Genomic DNA, 19,051 nt, shown 5'->3' with positions numbered 1-19,051 from the left:
AAGCCAAAGTAAAGTTTGGTGTCGCTGTGAGCTGCTGCTAAATCAGTCTGCACAAACACATCTGGGTGGGGGAGTTTGGACGGGGGGGATAAGAGCCGCTGCCCTCCTGGGCTGAGGGAGGTCAAACGCGGACCGAGCATCTAATCGGGATGCCTCCAGGATGTCTCCGTGACAACGTATTCGGCCACGTTCCAGCTGGAGGACACCACAGGGCAAACCCAGAAGACTTCCAGAGACCCCTTAGGAAGAGTTAAGCAGAGGAACATCTAGGATATTTTGCCAACCTGGATAAGCAGCAGGAACCTGATCGATGGATTTGACTCACACAGAATCATACCAGAATAAAACGGACCTCTAAGGCCGGGCCTGTTCAGTGGATCACTTAATGCATTAAACAAGGTTTTTGGTTGCCGGAGACTCTTAAGTAAGACAGACTCATTAAAGTTTGATAGCCCGGCCAAGGACTGGAGGGGGTGAAGAGGTGGAAGATAGAGATACAGATGGAGAGAGAAGAAGGAGTCAGAGTGATGGAGAGACCTTCAGCCAGAGTCTTCAGAGAGAGAGAGAGAGAGAGAGAGAGAGAGAGATCTTTACTGAGGGAAGGAGGCCAAAACAGTGAGAGAGACGGGGTTGGAAAAAATCATGTTCGCTGATTCTCCACTCAGATGCTCAATAATTAAGAAGCGGAGATCCAACTGTGATGTCAACCAAGGCAGCCATCCATCATTCATCGCTTCAGCAATCAAGGGCGGAGAAGAAGGCCTGTAATCACTGCGCCCGGGCCACCGCTTCTCACTCTTCATTCATTCCCTTACAAGGATTCTGTCGGTTCTGACAGTTTCGTGTTGCTGCTGAGGACGAGGTGGACGAGGCCAAACCAACCACCAAATCTCGCTCCGGCAGAAGCTTGGGCTGGATTAACGAGGACAAAATTCAAATCATTTTTAATTGGTTGGCCTTTTTGTTTTAGTTTTTTTTATTAATACGTCCATGTTTCTAAAAGATGAATGTTGAAAATTTAAAGTGCCCCTCTACACTTTTTGTCCTCATGTTTATGTGTGTGTGTGTGTGTGTGTGTGAGCCTGAGGCCGTGTGATTGCCGCGTCGCCTCCGAGTGACTGGCAGAACCAATATCTTGCTATCGCCGTGCCCTGTGCTCACTCAGGCAGCTCCGGTGTGCAGCCTCCGTCATGCATCTCAATTCCAGCAAACACAAGGATCGGAGCTGAGAGAAGAGCCCTGCTTTTTGATTAATGTCACCATGACAACTACATAATTCATGAATTGTATTAGCCACCCATTTGTCATTTGCAAATCATAATTCAGGGTGTGCATTTGTGGAGGGCTGGCTGAAGAGAAAGAGCTGCGTCCAGCTATTATCCTCAGTGTTGTCTTCCACAAACACACACACACACACACACTCACGCACTGTCTCTCTCAAAAACACCCTGTGCTCTACTGGAAATGCTGACGTATTGTTCTCCTAATCTGGGAAACAGGAGCTCTTTGGGAGTTGCCTGTCTAATAAGTGGACCCTTTTAGTTTCATGATGAACTCTCAGCTCTGCTTAGTCATTCTCCTCTTCACCTGTCTGTCTGTCTGTCTGCCATCAGTCTGACCTGCCCCACACTGATTCGATCAATGAATGGATCTACACAGGAACTCTAAAATGAAATGGGATTTGATCATTTGTGATTGAGACGACTCCACACTGATGCTCTATCTATCTATCTATCTATCTATCTATCTATCTATCTATCTATCTATCTATCTATCTATCTATCTATCTATCTATGAAAATAAACTGGATGTTAGTATTCTCTGTAGTATTTTGTTGGATACCAAAATGTTTTTATGTCGATTTCAGGGATTTCTTTACTTCTGCTTCCCTGCGTTTCAGATCTAATACGGTGTGAAGCTGTTGCTGCTTTTTCCTGAAAAACACTTCTGAGAACATCAGCGATGAGTCTTTAAAAGTGCTGGAGAGAGCAAACAGAAAAAAGGGGCATTCAGAGAGCACAAGCAAGAACATCAACATTTTAGCTCAACCTATAAAGGTTAATGGAAGACAAGATCAAACATCCAGTGTGGAATTCTCATTCTGGTGCTTTTTACTTCTTCCACTGCTGAATTTGATACATATATTATGTTGCTAATGAATCCATGCATCCTCCATGCATGTGTAATTGAGTGTTATCACACACACACACACACACACGGCGTAGTGCTGCTGTGTGGCTCTCTGATAACACACTAACACATGTAGAGCTCCACAAAGCTGCTTTACTCCTTCACAGGTGAGCAATGTGGCAAATCATTATACCGACTGAATAATTTATTCAAAGCATCGAGTATTTTATAACGACATACAAATGCAGGATGAAAACTGGTGTGTAGGAGGCAAATGCAATTAAATATTGGTTTTGTAAATGAGAGAGAACAGCAGTTGCTTCTCAGGCCGTCGGTGTGTCGTCGCTGGAGTGCTGATCGTCTGTAAAAGATGATTACAGCAATAAGACTTTCATATGGAGTGGGTGTGTGTGTGTGTGTGTGTGTGTGTGTGTATTTAATTCAAATAACAGTATTTTGAGAAATCATTGATGTTGTGTCACTATCTGGGCACACACACACACACACATAATCCAACTGAGAATTAATTACAAGAAATTTGAAAATAATTAGTGGTTGCTGAATCTTTTTCAACAATGTTCATAAATCAATTGTATCTTTTTATTCATTCAGCTTGTTTGTAGTTTAAGACGTTCAAACAGCTGATTTTGTGGAGGAGGACATAAAATGGACTTGCTGTGATGGAGCTTCCTGTTCCTTCTCCTTCTCACCTCTCCCTCCGTTCTCCTCACGGCTCAGTGGAACGTCGCCTTCACGGGTCTGTCCCTCCCAGAGGACGGCGGAGGCCTGCTGGCTGGAGCGCTGCTGGCTGGGGCGCTGCTGCAGGCGAGGCGGCGTCTTGTGGTCACCGGGACTGAAGGAATGGGAAATGGACCCTCCTCTGCCTATCCCCAGACCCCAGCCGTGACGGGAGCCCAGTTTGCGACGGCCCCCGGAGCCGGTGCGCACGGGCTGGACCTCGGGCTCGGAAATGTCTGGGTCTGCGTCCGATTGAGTTCTTCTCGCGGGAGAGGGAGACACGGGAGCGCTGCGGGGGTCTGGAGGGAGTGGACGGTGATAAACACTGATTACCACTTTATTAGGTACAGCTTTAACATGTAATACACGTCAATATAACGGATCGCTGTGTTGTCCTGCTACTACAGCGCGATATGTGTGAGAGATTCTCAGCTTCTTCTACTTGGTGCCCAGAGGAGAAACTGTGTGTGTCTTTCTTTCGCTCTCTCTCTTTGTGATACAAACTCACCAAAACACACCATAGAAACGCACAATATCAAATGCGATGCCAGGGGATAAATATGGGGACAATGCCGGTACGTCAAAAAGAAAAATACAATCCTGAATGCATGTCGTGGCTTAAATCTTGGCTTTGAAACTCTCTATTGAATGTGTTTTTCTTCTTAGTTGATGGATGCATTCCACAGTCAAGGTGCACAAAAAGAGAACGGAGCCTCTGTGACTCTTTCTCTTTCACCGCATGCTTTACAGTGGAGCCCGTCTCAGTGAGTCTGAACACGGCGAGGGAAAGATCTAAAGAACAGAATGACATATCAAAGCCAACCACACTTGATAGTCATGAGATGATTTGTATGCAACCCTGTAGCCTTGCTTGATGGTGTGTGAGCACATCTTTGTGAAAGCAAGTCCACTCCTGTTTGTGTGTGTTTGCCCGCCACTGTGTGCGGTCTCACCAGGCTGAGGTGTGTGTGTGTCGGATCTAAATTCAGTGCTGTCGGCAAGGTTTTCCACGCTGCCTGCAGCAGTGAATTGGGCGCGTCCCTCTCTTCCTCCTCCTCCCCGGGGTTTGATCAGCTTCTTCATCCTGTCTGCAATCCAGTTAGACTTCCTATGGGGACACAGAGGACAGGGACCATTTACATATACGTTTAGACCGCAGTGTCCATGTACATTATGCAAATCCTATCATCAATTATCCTTAATGTCACAATGCTGCAATTTGTATACAGCTGATTCCTCAAGGTGCATTTGCTGGAGAAACGGCAAAGTCCTTCATAGTGAATTTTAACAAGTATCATCAAAGTTTAAAAGTTCAATCACTGTAGATATCAACATATGTATAAGTATATATGAGTATACTTATTCCTATACTGCTGTGATTGCTTTTTGATGAAATAAGGACATTTTGGATCAGCTTCACTTTGCAGTAGTAGAAATCCTTTAGTTACTAATACAATGGAAAATATGTGATGGCAGTAAACAGTATTTGTAGTTTCATAGTAAAAGCATTGAATGTGAGGAATGGTGCTGTTTGATTGTGGTACATTTTAATGCATGTGTGTGTGTAGTTATTTATTTTTTTATTTTTTTAATTCATTTAATTGTCTCTAATTTAAGTTAAGTTAAGTTAATTTTATTTTACTTCGTTTTATTCAATTTATTTATTATAATTTTTTTCTGCTACTTTGAACATAAGCAACAGTAGTGACTTAAGGTATAAACACTTGAGTTCTGGCTACACATGTGTGTATTCATGAGTAAAAAGTAACAGCATATGTATACATAAATATTTATATATGTATTTATACTTGGCCTTGATTGGTGAAGGTTGCATGCTGGGTTCAAGGACTCTGTACTGATCCATAATCTTCTCCACCAACTTCTGTTTCTCCCGGCGGAGTTCACTCAGCTTCTCCCTGAAGGAAAACACACGAGATGTCAGAACAAAGCCGGAGCAGCCAGGAGGAAGATGAAGGAAACCGTGAGGGAAGATTACTCCTTTCATTTCATGCATTCATTACCAATGATGCACACTGGGTTGTAAACATAGCTTGATAGTGTGTGTCATTGGTGGAAACTGTGTGCTTTGCCTTCTGAGCTGAGGCGGGAACGGACCGGATTGTAATGTCCACGTGTGATCAGAGAGTTTGGAATCGGAGCTGATGCGAGGACAAAGCCTGACCGTGAAGAAGGACTGGTTGCTAAGGATACAAACGCCTCACTCAGTCTGTTTACTAAAACGTTCACTCCCGTCCCATTAAAGCAGCAGTCTGGAATCATGGAGTAATTTCAATCTAATAACCTCATGGAGAATGTGTTCCCCTTGTGGTTAATAGCGGTATTTTTTGGACTCAATGATCATTTTCTCCCACATCAGATCCCATTAGTAGGAGGCGCTACAGAGACATGATTTTGACTCGATTCCTATCAGGATTTATTGAAGCTTTAAGCAAATTCAGAAGCTTTATGCCCATCAGTTAATTCAACGCTCCTCTTGTTATTCAGTAAGTGACATGTTTGTCTTCCTCCTTAAATGCAGTAAAGACTAAATATAAAGCAAGCACATAAACATAGTGACTGTGTGTGTGAGTGTGTGTGTGTGTGTTAGACAAACTGTAGATTCTTCCTCTTGATAATGAGCTAATGGAATGTTTCTCTCTGATAAATTCCACCATTAGCTGCAGTGATTTCTGACTACGTCTCTGCTTCAACCCATACACACACACACACACACACACACACACACAGCCTCCAACAACAACAACGAGAACAAAACAACAAAGCCCTGCAGCTTGCAGCAAAACAATAGAAAATTAGGAAATAAAACCGAGTTTGGGTTGGAGTTTGATGAAGCACTCTTGAAGGCCAGTATGACTCATTTTGTGACAGTTTGACAGCTCCTCATAGATCCACCAGAACATTTCCCCCGATGTTATTCTGAAAGAGTGTGACTGTGATTTACTCAGCGACGCCCACAGTCACAGTGACGGGCTGCTGGATAATCAAACAGTCGAAAATGTCTTTCACACTATCAAAGCTCCAAAATATATTGTAATGCTGCACCCCAATATGGAGAAGACTTTCTTTCTTTCTTTCTGTCTTTCTTTTATTCTGTCTTCTTTCCTTATGTTCAGATTGGGTTTTTTTATAGGGATGGTTTGCAATCTCACACATATTTTTGTAATAATGACCTGTGAATGATACAGAAGTAAATAATCAAAGAGTTGACTAGCACAATTACCTGTGTGTGTGTGTGTGTGTGTGTGTGTGTGTGTGTGTGTGTGTGTGTGTGTGTGTGTGTGTGTGTGTGCGTGTGCGTGTGTGTACTGACTGGTGCTCCCTCTGCTCTGTATAGTGTTGATCGCGGCGCTCCATGCTCTGTTCCAGTAAGGACCGGTTCTCCTTCAGCAGACTCTGGTTCTGTTCTGCCAACTGTCGGTTCTCTTCCTCCATGTTCCCCTTCAGCTGGGTCAGCAACTGAACACACACACACACACACACACACACACACACACACACAACAAATAAATGAGTGCGTAGGAGTACATTCTACTGTCTGTCACATCTCACCAGCAGAGACTTAAAGACCATTAACGGGATTTTAACCACCACTGGGTGACATCAGCTGATTGGTGAAGTGACTCACAACAAAGCTCGACACTTTAGAGCCTCATAAAGTTGCTCTTCCATGCTGAAACACACACACACACACACACACACACACGCTGCACATACAGTATCCAGGTATTAGAGGAACTGGAACAAAGCCAACACAGAATCAACAGGTGTCCCATCAGTAGGAGGCGCTACACTCTATTTATAGATTCTTATCAGGATAAAATGAGGATTTCAGCAGATTCTATCACAGTGACATCCTGTAGCTTTAAGGCTGAGCGCTTGCAGTCAACCTGAGAATAATCCAGCAAGCTTCACCTACATAAGAAACCCATGCCGGTGTGTGAACATGTGTGTGAATATGGCAGCGATTTGTGTGTGAGCTTTTCGCACAATCACACAAACAGCAGATATTATTAGAACCCCCCAAAAAAACCAGAGTGTGTGTGATTCAAGTAAATCTAAACAGCATTAACTTTATGAAACATTTCCGCTCGTTTTATCCGCCAAACAAATGCAGACGCTCCTCCATCAAGAGCGTTTTCAATATTCAGGTCTTGTGGCTGCGTTCTGAGTGGGACTGAAGCTGCTGCGGTGCAAAGCTCTGCCTCTTATTGGGTGCTTGGTATTCACGTACTTGTTTGGCTTCTATTTGGTTGAGAACAATATATCAGTTTGTTGATTCGTCAGGCAGAAATTGGCTTTATTGCAAATCTCAGCCAGCCAGTGTTTCCTCCCTGGTCACAGTTACACAAATACCTACAATCTCCTATTTAGTTTTCTTTGTTCAATTGCTCAATAGTGTTTAGGGATGAATTAGTTTTTAATTAATCTGGTGAATTAAAACCCACCTGTGCATGTGTGTGTGTGTGTGTGTCCATGTGTGTGTGTGTGTGTACCTGGTACTGGCTGGTGAGGCGTGCGTTGCTGAGGTCCAGGCTCTGATTGTTCTCTCTCAGGATGCTCAGCTCGCCTTCCAGTCGTGTTTTGTCCAGCTGGGCAGTGCTCAGTTCCCCCTTCAGCACGCAGCCCTGAGCCAGCAGCTCTGCCTGGGACGCCAGCCACTCCTTCTGCTGCGCCTGCAGCCTTGAACACACACGCACACACACACACGCACACACACACACACACATACGCACACACACATGGGCTTTATTCACTGCTTTCATTGTTATGGACCCTGTAAAGCTTGTTGTTATGAACGCTTCTCTCTTAAGTAAAAGTCATTATTATTTTATAATATAGCGTGAGGAGTGCTCCCAAAACCAGCAACCACCAGATGAATGTTAAATCATTTCAGACAAATGATTGAAAAACACATTAAGGTGAATAACTGGAGTTACTTTGTGGTCTTGGGCTGCTGTTTGTAAAATGGGAGCATTATAGATACGCAGCAATCTTTGCCTTTTATTTCAAACAAGAATTATAATGAGAAGCTGTAATGATCGCTAAGAGAGATATTTGTTAATATTCAGTCATAAACATTACTGGACATTTTATATATTCCCAAATTGGACTGAAAAGTGTTTTGGAGTGAAACTTTTCATACTAATGAAGTGGCACTGAGCAGCATAACAGCCCTGGTCTGAATAATAAATGAATGAATAGATGCTCAGCTAACATGTTTAATATTAATTCATTTTTTCCCCCTGAATTCAGTTATGATACCATAATACCAATTCGCAATTTAAGACGTGAGAACATTTATATCAACTGTCACAGCCAGCAAAGGAAGACTTCCTGTTTCCACTGTGGCAAATCATCACATGAAGACAGTTTATAGTTTATAGTTTAACATTATTTTACCCAAGTTACACCCAAGAGAAAATACAGTCAGTAATATTTATCATCTGTTTGAGATGAATGACTGTTATGTCCTTCAATTGTATGCCTTTGATGGTTGCACTAAGCCTATAAAGCACAACAAAGAACCCAAATATGACTTTTTTTGCATTTACGAGTGGCTCCTGATCCCATTTTTATGAGATCGTTTGTGTCTGAAAACCATGAGCCATAAAATCACAGCGAAGACAAATACTCTCTTATATTTGCACTCGCACTGATTCCCACGCTGAGAGAGAGAGAGAGAGAGAGAGAGAGAGAGAGAGAGAGAGAGAGAGAGAGAGAGAGAGAGAGAGAGAGAGAGAGAGAGAGAGAGAGAGGGAGGCTGGGATTGAAGGGATGATCTGGATCAGATCCCAGCCAGGATGAAGATGCTTTACCTCTCGTGGTCTTCTTTCACTCTCTCCAGCTGCCGTTCCCTCTCCAGCCTGGTCTGAGCCTCTGCTTCCATCTCTTCCCTTTCCTTCTTCATCTCTCTCTCTTTCTCCTCCAGCTGTCGTTTGCCATCCAGGAGCTCCTTGTACCTGGAGATTGTGAGCGTATTTCAGGCCACAATTTCAATGATGGTTTTTTTTCTCATTTATTTGTGTCAAAAAATATCAAATATTGGCAAGATTCACTTTTTGAAATATGAGGATTTCCGGCAAATAAGCAATTTGATAATGTCAGAAAGGCCAAAACAGAGATTTGATTTTTGATTGCCATCTCAAATTGAATTTTTCAATTTTATTATTTTATTATTAGTTGCAGCCCTGGTGAGAGAAGAAGAAAACATGTTTAAAAGTCTTTAATTGACAATTATATGAACTTTCCAAAGAGACAATTTTAAACCTGATTAGTTGGTGTGTGTGTGTGTGTGTGTGTGTGTGTGTGTGTGTGTGTGTGTGTGTGTGTGTGTGTGTGTACCTGCCCTCCAGCTCCCTGTGCTGGGCCTCCATGCTGCGATTGTTGCTCCTGAGCTGTGAGTGTTTGTCCAGCAGCTCCTCTAGCTCCGCCTCCTGCCGCTGCTGCAGCGCCGTCATTCTCTCGTGGTCCCGACAAAGCGCCTCCATCCTGGCCAGCGACTCGTCCCGCTCCCGAGCCCACACTTTGGACTCGGCCGCCAGAGTCGCACACCGGGCCTCGCTCTCGCTGCAGCGCGCCAGCACCACTGCATGCTGGGAGGTGAGCGACGCTTGTTCCACCTGTGTGTGTGTGTGTGAGAATGATTCATGTGAGGTGTGACAGATCGCAGCTCTTACACCTCTAGAAAACATCTGGAATATTATGAAGTTGAAGTGAGTTAATGGTTGTTTAACCCACAAAGAAAAGAATAGAAAGTGTGTAATTCACACACATAAACTGTATGTGCATCGTTTTGAAACAAACAAATAATTACTGCATGTATTCTGAAACATTAACAGAAGCAGAGCTTTAAGAAGAAGAAGAGCAGCTTCTCCTGACTCCTCCGTGTTTCAGTGTTAACAGTGACTTAGATTCTGACATAAATCTGCCTTATGCCCCAAAACTCTAAGAGGCAAAAATCAAAACAAAGTTGACACTTTCCTGCGACACCAAAAGCTACAGCTCATGCATAAATCACACAACGCTTTATTGGTTCCAAAACTTTTCCTTTTTTTAAAACCAACATGCAGCAGAGCAGTAAGAGAGACGAAAATGAAAGAGTCTTACATTTTTAGAAACACTAATAGACACAACTATTATATATAGTATATTAAGATGATGAGACAGCCTGATATGTGTGTGTGTGTGTGTGTTGTGGGCTACCTGTAGCTGTGTATTGAGGTTCTGCAGCCGGGTGCAGGAGTCCTGCAGGCTGAGGGAGTTGCGTTGCAGAGCCTCCAGCTGCTCCCTCAGGTGCTCACAGGCTTCCTGGGACTGGGCCAAGCGGGACAACAGCGCCCCCTGCTCTGCTAACACCGCCGCTCTCTGAGAGGGAGAGAGAACCTGTCCATTAACTCCTCAAAACACTTCAGGCCAAAGTAAAGATTTGTGATTGATTTGTATAAATACAGGGGTGAAATTCACTTTGTGCTTCCATTTTTCAGAACTACGCAATATAACACAATACTAATCTACATATTTAGCTTTAAACTCCAACTAGAGGCATTTAAAAAGGTATATTAACAATCTAATCTGCAAATTTATTCGGGAGACTTATACAAATCCAGGAATATTGGCAAAGTGAGAATTTGACTGGTTACATAAGAAGTTAAAATGCCTGGTTGCTTATTCTCATAACCAGTTTAAGCCGCTCATTACTCACTGTGTTTACGTGTCAGACTATTGAGTGGATTACGTTCAAATCACAGACTTAAACCTCAGAAATGAACAGAGAGTTTTGGAAAATCCCGCAGCTGGTTTGCCGGCGCTTAGTTAAACGGCATTCTGAAGACATTTCCAAAATCCTCAAGGACTCTTCTGTCAGGCTGTAATGAAATGAACACTCTGTCCACTGCACAGTAAAGTAGATTAGGAATCAGTTGCTCAAGCTGCAACTCTATTTCAAAGATGGCAATCGCGCATGGCATCCCTGTGCATCAGCTTCATTTATCAGCGTTAATCGAGACAAGCGAGCGTCGAAGCAGCAGAGCCGAACCTTTGAAATGGCTTTAAAATCTGTTTTTTCTGTGCAGTGAATGGAATATTCTTTATCCCCCCGTGTGATAAATGAGTCTTTTAGGCATCAGGATGACTCAGTCTTCAAAATAGCAGTTTTACCTGCAGCGTTTGCCGCTAATGTGGCATGTGTGAGTCTGGCAAGGGAGGAATTATTGATCTTCCATCTTGATCGAGGTAATGCGATGATGCCTATTGTGCAATGAACTGGGCGTTACTCCCGCCCCCTAACAATGCTGGAGAAATGCAGTTTGATTGAGTGCCCTGTGTGTGTGTGTGTGTGTGTGTGTGTGTGTGTGTGTAAGAGAGAGAGAGAAGCAGCAATGAAAGCGATTAATAGAAAGTCAAAGTGTGACGTAGATGAGTACAGATAAAGTAGTTCTGACAGTGGTGTGGATGAACACACACACACACACACACACACACACACACCTCTTTTTCAATTCCTTCAAGTCTCTCTCTCAGCAGCCTCTCTGTTTGTCCCTCGCCACTGTCAGGGATCACTGAAAGGTCACGACCTTCGGCAGCTTCAGGGTGCCGACCCACCGCTGCCGTCTGCTGCGTACGTGCCAGACAAATGGACTTATTCTTTGTAGAGTCTGGATCTGAAAAAGACATCGCTTCCACCTCTGAACTTGTATTTTCTGCCTGAGAGCCACTTTTCTTCAGGCACTGGGCGAGAGAGAGGATCCTCTGCTGTGATTGGCTGAGGGATTCACTCGCCGCCTTCAGCTCGGCCTCTGCGTCCTCAAGCTTCTGGCTCAGGCGTTCAACTTCAGAGGACAGTCCTTGAGAGCGAGTCTGCTCGTTGGACACGTCCTGATCCGAGAGGGACAACAAAGTGTTTGAACATTAGAGCCTATAGTGTTTCTGCGATAAATCTGAAACAGGTTTATGGAGTAGAGATAAAGCAGCCAGATGCTCCTCCTCGCTCGCATAATCTCACAGTTTCATATCGGGATTTCAATTTTAAAATGAAAAATTATCTAGCCCAACTCTCTAATGAACCAAACTCTGTTAGCAGACGCTGTAAGTTTATTAGAGTTTTGTGACATCGATCACTGAATGTTAATGATGATGTAACAATGTTAGCAGCAGTGATGGACATGAAGGTTGGTAAAGAATATAAGAAGTTTTCCCAAAAAAAGGACATTTTTACACACACACACACACACCTGCGTCAGTGAGCTGATTTCACCCTGGGCCTTTGCGTATTGCTCCTGCAGCTGCTGCTTACTGTCCTCCAGGCCGGCTAACTGAGCGCCCAGCTCTTTCTCCAGGTCCTGCAGCTGCGTGCAGAGCTCCTTGGACTGAGACAGCTGCTGACACACTTGTCTGCACACACCAAGAGCAAGACAGGTCCCACACAGGTTGTGCTAGGTGAGAGTCGAGCTCTGCCTGATGCCTCATGAAGCTAAATGTCCACCCTGAGGAGGGGTCGGGGGTCTGAAGCGTGTGAGTGTGTGTGTGTACCTGTGCTCCGTGTCCAGAGCCCGTGCTCGCTTGTTGCTGTGCTCCAGGGCCAGGGTTGTGCTCTCCAGCTGCTGCCTCTGTCTGGCCGCCTCCCGCTCCCTCTGTCTCCCCTCCTTCCGTTGACCATCCAGCTCTGACTGGCAGGCCTCCTTCTCCAGGTCCAAGCGCGAGGCCTCCAGCAGCGCCTGATCCCGCGCCCGGGCCAGTGACTCCGCCTCCAGACTGGCCTCGCGGAGCTCTGCCTCTAACTCCTCCTCCCGGCGCCGACAAGTCTCCAAACTCCGACCCTGACGTTCCAGCTCCGCCCTGAGAGTCTGGATGGTCAGGTCTAGTTGGTCACCCTGGCAACGGAGGAATCATTAATGTGTCTGCTGCGGCATTACAGGGATTCTTCATCCCATAGTCATCCTGAAGACTTTCCAGGTGGTTCAAATTAACTCTCTCCTCTGTGTTAAACCGCCATAGCACTCTTTGTCTGCTTATCTTGTAATGTAACTCAAACATTGCACATTCTGCACAAAAACACAGCGCATTGCATCACATATTCTGGAGGAGAATCACAAAGAATTTGACGAGATGCGGGAATAAGGATGATGCCACTCACTCCACTTCCCTGTTTCAACTCACAGGCGGAGCTACTGAACCCTGAGCTCCGTCTGCAGGCTGATCTCTGAGCCTGTATGAGCGTCACCTCCACATGTCACCATCCCACCTCTGTACAGCTCAACACTGAGAGGGGGAAGGCTTTTGATTTCGCTCTCTGACAGCTTAAGTCTTCCTTTCACTTTCACGCTGTCAGATCTACCTCTAGGTGAACCGTTTCTCAAGGTAACACTATTAGATTTTAGCAATAAATATTACAAATACTGAGAGAAATGTAAAGGAATTGAATTATTTGACCTGCTAGTAAAATAGGATCACTTCTACTACTGCAGGTTCATCAAGATGTCAGGTTTGTGTGTGTGTGTGTGTGTGTGTGTGTGTGTGTGTGTGTGTGTGTGTGTGTGTGTACTCTCCAACCTTGCGCAGGGCAGTGCGCATGGTATCCACTGTGCTCCGCAGTGTGTCCCTCTCTCTCTCCAATGCCACTCTCTCTCCCTCCAGCGTGGTGATGACTGTGGTCTGCATCCTCTGAAGCTCCACTTGGCTCCGCAGGCGGAACAGCTCCTCCTCCATCACCAGACCCTCTGACTGAAGGACCTGCAGCACCGCCGGGAGCCAAACAGTCACAGGAATTTTCAGACATGCACAATTTGTGAGGGAGGAAAACATGCCCAGCAAACCTTTGACCCTGACATGATGATTTGATGTTATCTGTTATTACAGCCTTCAAACTTTCAGATTGTCTTGATGTAATGTTGAGTTGTTAATCTGGGAGCTTTTGGGTTGCACACATTCATCCATACCTCCATCTGCCTGCGGGCCTCTCCCAGACTCTCAGCGGCCTTCTTCAGCTGCTGCAGCTCAGCCTCCAGGAGCACCAGCCTCTGCTCCGCCTCCCAGGCTCTCCTGCTCTGCTCTCCCAGCTTGGAGCGCAGTTCTTGGGCCACCGTCGTCTGTCTGTCAGCCTCCTCCTGCGAGTCCTGGAGGTGCCGCGTCAGCAGCTCCACATCAGCACCAGACAGGGAACAAACAGCCTTGTCTGAATCATCCTCTCCCCCGTCCATCAGCTTTGTAAGAGCGAGCTCGACACTCGCTGTTTCTTTCTGTTTCTCCTTGTCTTTCTGTCCTCCTTCTGCCTCCCCCCTGTTTTTACACTGGATCTCATCATTGCCTGGTTCTCCTTTCTTCCCCTGCAGCTGCAGAACCTCTTCTCCGACCCCTGCTTCCCTCTGGGTCCCAATGATTTCTTCTGTTCTCTCCTCTGTGATCCTCACCGTCCCCTCCCCCTGTTCTCTGCAGGACTCAGAGCCCTGGACTCCTCTCTCAGTCTTCTCCTCTTTTCTGCATGTCTCCTTTCCTTCTTCCCCCCTTTTATCTTCTATGCTTTGCATTTTGGTCACCAGTTGTTCAAGGCGCTGCTTCAAAGTGGCGTTTTCATTCTGCAAGTTTTCAAACTGAAAGGGAGAGAAAAAAAACACATTTCAACAATATGAACTGACTAAGAGGACTGATGTGTCTCCTTTGTTCTTCCTCTAAATGCATTTAGGGTCAAAGCGAAGAGGAGGAGATGAAAGGAAACTGGGAAATGAAAGAGAGGATCTGAGCCAAACTCCTATCTAACTGTAACATCTCTCTTCATTAAAGACCATCGCTCCTTTAACAGTAAACTGGTGTAGTGATGATGGTCGAGCTATTTGGGTCCAAATACAAACACTGCATACACTCCTTTAAAGTGTAGAGTATTATTTTATTTACTTGATTTATTATTTACTTAACCAAATACATTTAAATAAAAATAAAAAACTTAAATCAACATCAAATCAATTTTTTTTAAAACATTTACATTTTTTTTTATTTTACTTGTATTGAAGTATTTTTTATGCAGATGTCACCTTTTACTTTATCCATTGCTAAAAACACAAAGCGCAGTCAGAAAAATAAAAAATAACAGAAGCAATTCCTTCTACTTGACCAACATTTAAAGTGTTATTCTGTTTATCATAATGGCATTCTCACAATAAGCTTCAGTATATATATGATAAATGAGCTGATGTGTGTGTGTGTGTGTCATTGAGCTCCTGGATTTCAGCTCAGTCTGTAGTTCCATCTCACCTCTCTGAGTGTCTGCTGATGTTCCGTCTCTGTGCAGGCCGGCTCATCCTTTGCGTCTGGTGATTCCGCCTGCAGCAAGAGGAGACAGGCGATTATCCACTGCTGCTTCCTGCCTCACACATTCATTTGCATCTACATACTCTAGGTTACACATAACAGGAAGCTCCTCCGTGTTGGACTCAGTGATGCCAGCTTGACATGGATCGCTGAGGTTCATAAAACACCAAATATGTCCAGCAGAGTTTTGTTCAAACCCACAGAATGTTATTTGAATTTTCCAACTGTACCTAATTTATCCAACTGAATATTTGGAAAGCCAGTAAAATGATGAACGAGACATTACAGATAGAAAATTAGACCCTATCATTTAAAATGTTATTCTATCTTATTTCTAATGTCTGCTGCATCATTATGTACCACCAAAAATATGTCAAACAAATCCAGTGAGTTCCTTAAATTCCCTTAGAATTATTCGTCCAGCCGTCGAAACAAAATACGACGACGAGGAATAAAAGCTGTTCAGCGGCGGAAATGAAAATCCTGCATTCTCATTCGGTACAGTTTCACATTTCCAAACCTTTTAAAGGCTCGGAGCAGATGTGCATGAGTTTCAGCACTTTTTCATTAATGTAAGTACGCCTTCTGTTAATGACCTGCCGTGACCTTCGACATCTCACCACTGAGATAAATTGTTATGGATTTCTACAGCCGTGACCTTTGATCCCTGAGCCCTGACCTCCTGCAGCGCCTGCAGCTCCTCTAAACGTCTCCTCAGCTCTGCGTTTTCCTGCTCCGCTCCCAGCAGCCTCAGTGTCGACGCCTCGCCCACTTCCACGCTCAGCGGCTTCAGATCTGCGACGCGGGGATGAAGAAGAAGCAGAGGGAAGTATGGAAAATGGAGGAAGAGGGGAAAAATGACAGACAGACAGAGGAATAAAGGAAGAAATTGAGAGAGAGAGAGAAATGGACATAAGAGATTCACTGCATTAATGTTGACTGATAACCCAGAGGACAGTATTACCTCAACATATTTTCTCTTATCAGTTAATTAAAATGTCCTAAGTGACAAGGGGCAGACAGGCAGGTGTGCTGACCAATCAATTCGCTCAGCTCCTCGTCAGAGTCCAGTTCCGATTGGAAGAAACGTCGGTGAACCATCGCCATTGGATTCTGAACACTGTGGCTGCTGCCGCTGTGCCTCAGGTCTGCCTCCAGGCCCATGTTCATCTCCAGCAGCTCATCAACCCTCTGCCTTTCAGTGTCCCGCTCCTACACACACACACACACACACACACACACACACACACACACACACACACACACACACACACACACACACACACAGAGACAGTGCACACACAGAACATACAGATTTAAACACACTTAAGAAATACAAATACATGTGCAAGAATACAAAAGCCCATGCTGAGACTTGTTAATGATTAAACAAACACACACACACACACACGCATACACACTAACCGCTTCCAGGCCTATAACTCTCTGCCGCAGCAGGAGATTGTCCCTCTCCAGCTCCCTTAGAGAGGAGCAACGCCTCCGTGCGTCTGTCAGCTGTTCCTCCAGGAGAGCTTTGGTTTCCTGCAGCGCCACGCACAACTGCTGCTGCTCCTGTAGGGGGCGACATGCAGCGGAGGGAGAAATCGCAAGATCGGAAAAAAAGTCAGGTCAAAGTTTCATCTTCCCTTTTACTCTTCTGTCACTCACTACTTGGCCTGATGATGGCGCTATAACAATGACATTTTGTAACCCTATTCAATGAGATGTTGAGCAGTTGGATCTTCAGACTCTGTGCTTGTTCAGCGAATCGCTCTGCCAGTTTGCTGCTGAGGCCCACAGAACCTCTCAGGCTCTGTGGGCTCTTTCACAGTTAGTATGATACAAACAATGGCAGAGCGCTTCACTTATTGTGCGAGGAAAGGTCGTAATGTTTTCCCATACCTGCTTTCTTTCAGCCTGCCTCACCTCGTTCTACTTCAATTACTCATTTTCTTTCCTTTCCCCCAATGGCCTTTAATATCCGCCTGTGAAGCCTTTATTAGTTATGTGTGTAGAGAGCAACAGAGAACAACTGTTGCTGGAAAATTCATTTCTCTCCCTCCTCTGCAGAAGCATTAGTCTGGACTCTCCTTACGCCTCTGCATTTAAACATTCAGGATTTGCTCTTCTGCCTTTAATAAAGCCTAACAACAGCTCGCTAAACTCATTATTTTCCCTTCATTAATCCAAATTCGAGACAAATTCATCCTGCCAGCTTATCTGGTTTGTGACAGGGATGAAGGCAGAATGAATCAAATATTCACAGAAGGTGACAATGAGGACACTGGGAGGTGTTTTACAAGGATATGAGCACATCTCTGTCCCAGAACACTTATATTACCACCGAATAAATCTCGTTTTGGTGTAAAAGCTCTAATAACTTAAGCTGCACTGCTGCTCTTTGTCAAGAAGCAGCTCCAGGCTGTAAATCCTGATGACATCACACAGTGTGATCGTACCCTCTGGCTTTGAGCTTCAGAGGTGTTCCAGCTCGCTCTTCACTGAAACACTCTCACCCATGTGAGTGCACATGACTTTGAAATTAAATGGTGCTTCTTTGTATTAAATAATGGCTGCTCACTGAAGGTTTCAAATGGGAGCTTTTTGAAGTGACCTTCACTTGTGATACTCTTGTGTAGCACTGACTTTGGCAAAGGCAAGACTTGAATAATTAATTTTCTACTACAAGGGACATTTTCCATCCATTGACTGTGGATTATCTACTGTAAATGACTGCTCTGACCAAACAGCCTGGGTGGTGTATACGTACGTATGTGCCACATGTTTTTATTCTGGCATCTGTGACTCATTCACACGTGTGTTGTTGTGTGTGTGTGCATCTCCTGTACCTTGAGCTGGGTGCGCGTAAGCTCCAGGCTGCGCAATCTGTGTTTACAGCTCTGAAGCTCAGTCTGGAGCTGCTCGGCCCGCGCAGCTCGCTCACGGGCACAATCCAGCTCATCACGTAGTGCTCGCATGCCCCGCACTTCGCCCTGCAGAGAACGGTTCTGCAGGCAAGAACACACACACACACACACACACACACACACACACACACACACACAAACACACACACACACATATACAGTGGGGATGAGGTCAGAGAAGGCAGTGAGCAGCTCTGGGATATGGAATAAAGCAAATGTTGACAATGTCTGACACAAGGAGACAGATGATGAAAATCCTCTGAGGTGAGGACATGGAGGTTAGGACTTACACTTAAAACTGTTTCAATCTTTCACTAAAAGATACACACATAATATTATTTGTAATAAGTAGCTTTATGTAAGGTACAATGAAATGTTTTTATGAAACTTCTGCGTTCCATGCTACAGTTAGCAATGGATTTATTGTGCCAGTTTTATCTTAGAGCTCAAATATTCAATAAAAAATACAATATACAATAAAATACAATAAATAAATAAATAAATACAAGAAAATGCATGAGCAAGTAGGCGTGACCGGGTGTTATATTCTCTATAATACAATAATGTCTTGTTATTGGATTAGGTGTTACAATATACATATAGATGTTTTTTTAAGTAAATGTAGCATTACCATATGGTGAAATGATCAATAGCAAAATAATATAATAATTCTTCTGAGGTAAAGATAAATATGTTTTTCATATCGTCTCGCTGCCTCCTATTTTAAGAGATTATTATCTGCGTTAAAGCTATTAGGGAAAGGTTTTAGATTTCTGTAGCACTTTGAGCGTAAGAAAGTGCATTAGATGTCATAATGTAATGTGTTAGTGTGTGTGTGAGTGTGTGTAGAAGACTGGATGCTTTTCTTAGTCTTTCTTACATTAAATGTGTTAACATTGACAGTTTTTTCACACTTTATTATGCAGTTGTTGTAC

General features: G+C 44.3%; 1 protein-coding gene across 2 annotated transcripts in view; it reads right to left on the bottom strand.

Moving 5' to 3' along the window:
* Positions 1-962: 962 nt before the first annotated feature.
* Positions 963-19,051, bottom strand: part of ccdc88b (coiled-coil domain containing 88B) — a 28,022-nt gene continuing 9,933 nt past the window's right edge. Inside the window, exons 10-28 of one of the 2 annotated variants that reach the window (XM_076159541.1) lie at positions 18,039-18,197; positions 16,615-16,761; positions 16,227-16,401; positions 15,869-15,984; positions 15,133-15,201; positions 13,824-14,474; positions 13,438-13,617; positions 12,418-12,758; positions 12,120-12,279; positions 11,377-11,763; positions 10,093-10,272; positions 9,232-9,509; positions 8,706-8,849; positions 7,383-7,569; positions 6,200-6,345; positions 4,677-4,784; positions 3,822-3,976; positions 2,841-3,167; positions 963-2,491 (exon numbers count right to left, since the gene is read on the bottom strand). In XM_076159541.1, coding sequence (XP_076015656.1) covers positions 2,454-2,491; positions 2,841-3,167; positions 3,822-3,976; positions 4,677-4,784; positions 6,200-6,345; positions 7,383-7,569; positions 8,706-8,849; positions 9,232-9,509; positions 10,093-10,272; positions 11,377-11,763; positions 12,120-12,279; positions 12,418-12,758; positions 13,438-13,617; positions 13,824-14,474; positions 15,133-15,201; positions 15,869-15,984; positions 16,227-16,401; positions 16,615-16,761; positions 18,039-18,197 — 3,948 coding nt within the window. In that variant the 3' untranslated portion in view covers positions 963-2,453. The remainder of the gene's footprint in view (positions 2,492-2,840; positions 3,168-3,821; positions 3,977-4,676; positions 4,785-6,199; positions 6,346-7,382; positions 7,570-8,705; positions 8,850-9,231; positions 9,510-10,092; positions 10,273-11,376; positions 11,764-12,119; positions 12,280-12,417; positions 12,759-13,437; positions 13,618-13,823; positions 14,475-15,132; positions 15,202-15,868; positions 15,985-16,226; positions 16,402-16,614; positions 16,762-18,038; positions 18,198-19,051) is intronic. The other variant, XM_076159542.1, reaches the window with a different exon arrangement.

The sequence above is a fragment of the Genypterus blacodes genome, unplaced genomic scaffold, assembly GCF_046128005.1.
Source record: "Genypterus blacodes isolate CSIRO-AG114 ecotype Tasmania unplaced genomic scaffold, CSIRO-AGI_Gbla_v1 ptg000098l_1, whole genome shotgun sequence".
NCBI classification, from domain to species: domain Eukaryota; kingdom Metazoa; phylum Chordata; class Actinopteri; order Ophidiiformes; family Ophidiidae; genus Genypterus; species Genypterus blacodes.
Note: the sequence above shows the minus strand (reverse complement) of the source record. Positions and strands in the feature narration are given on the sequence as shown.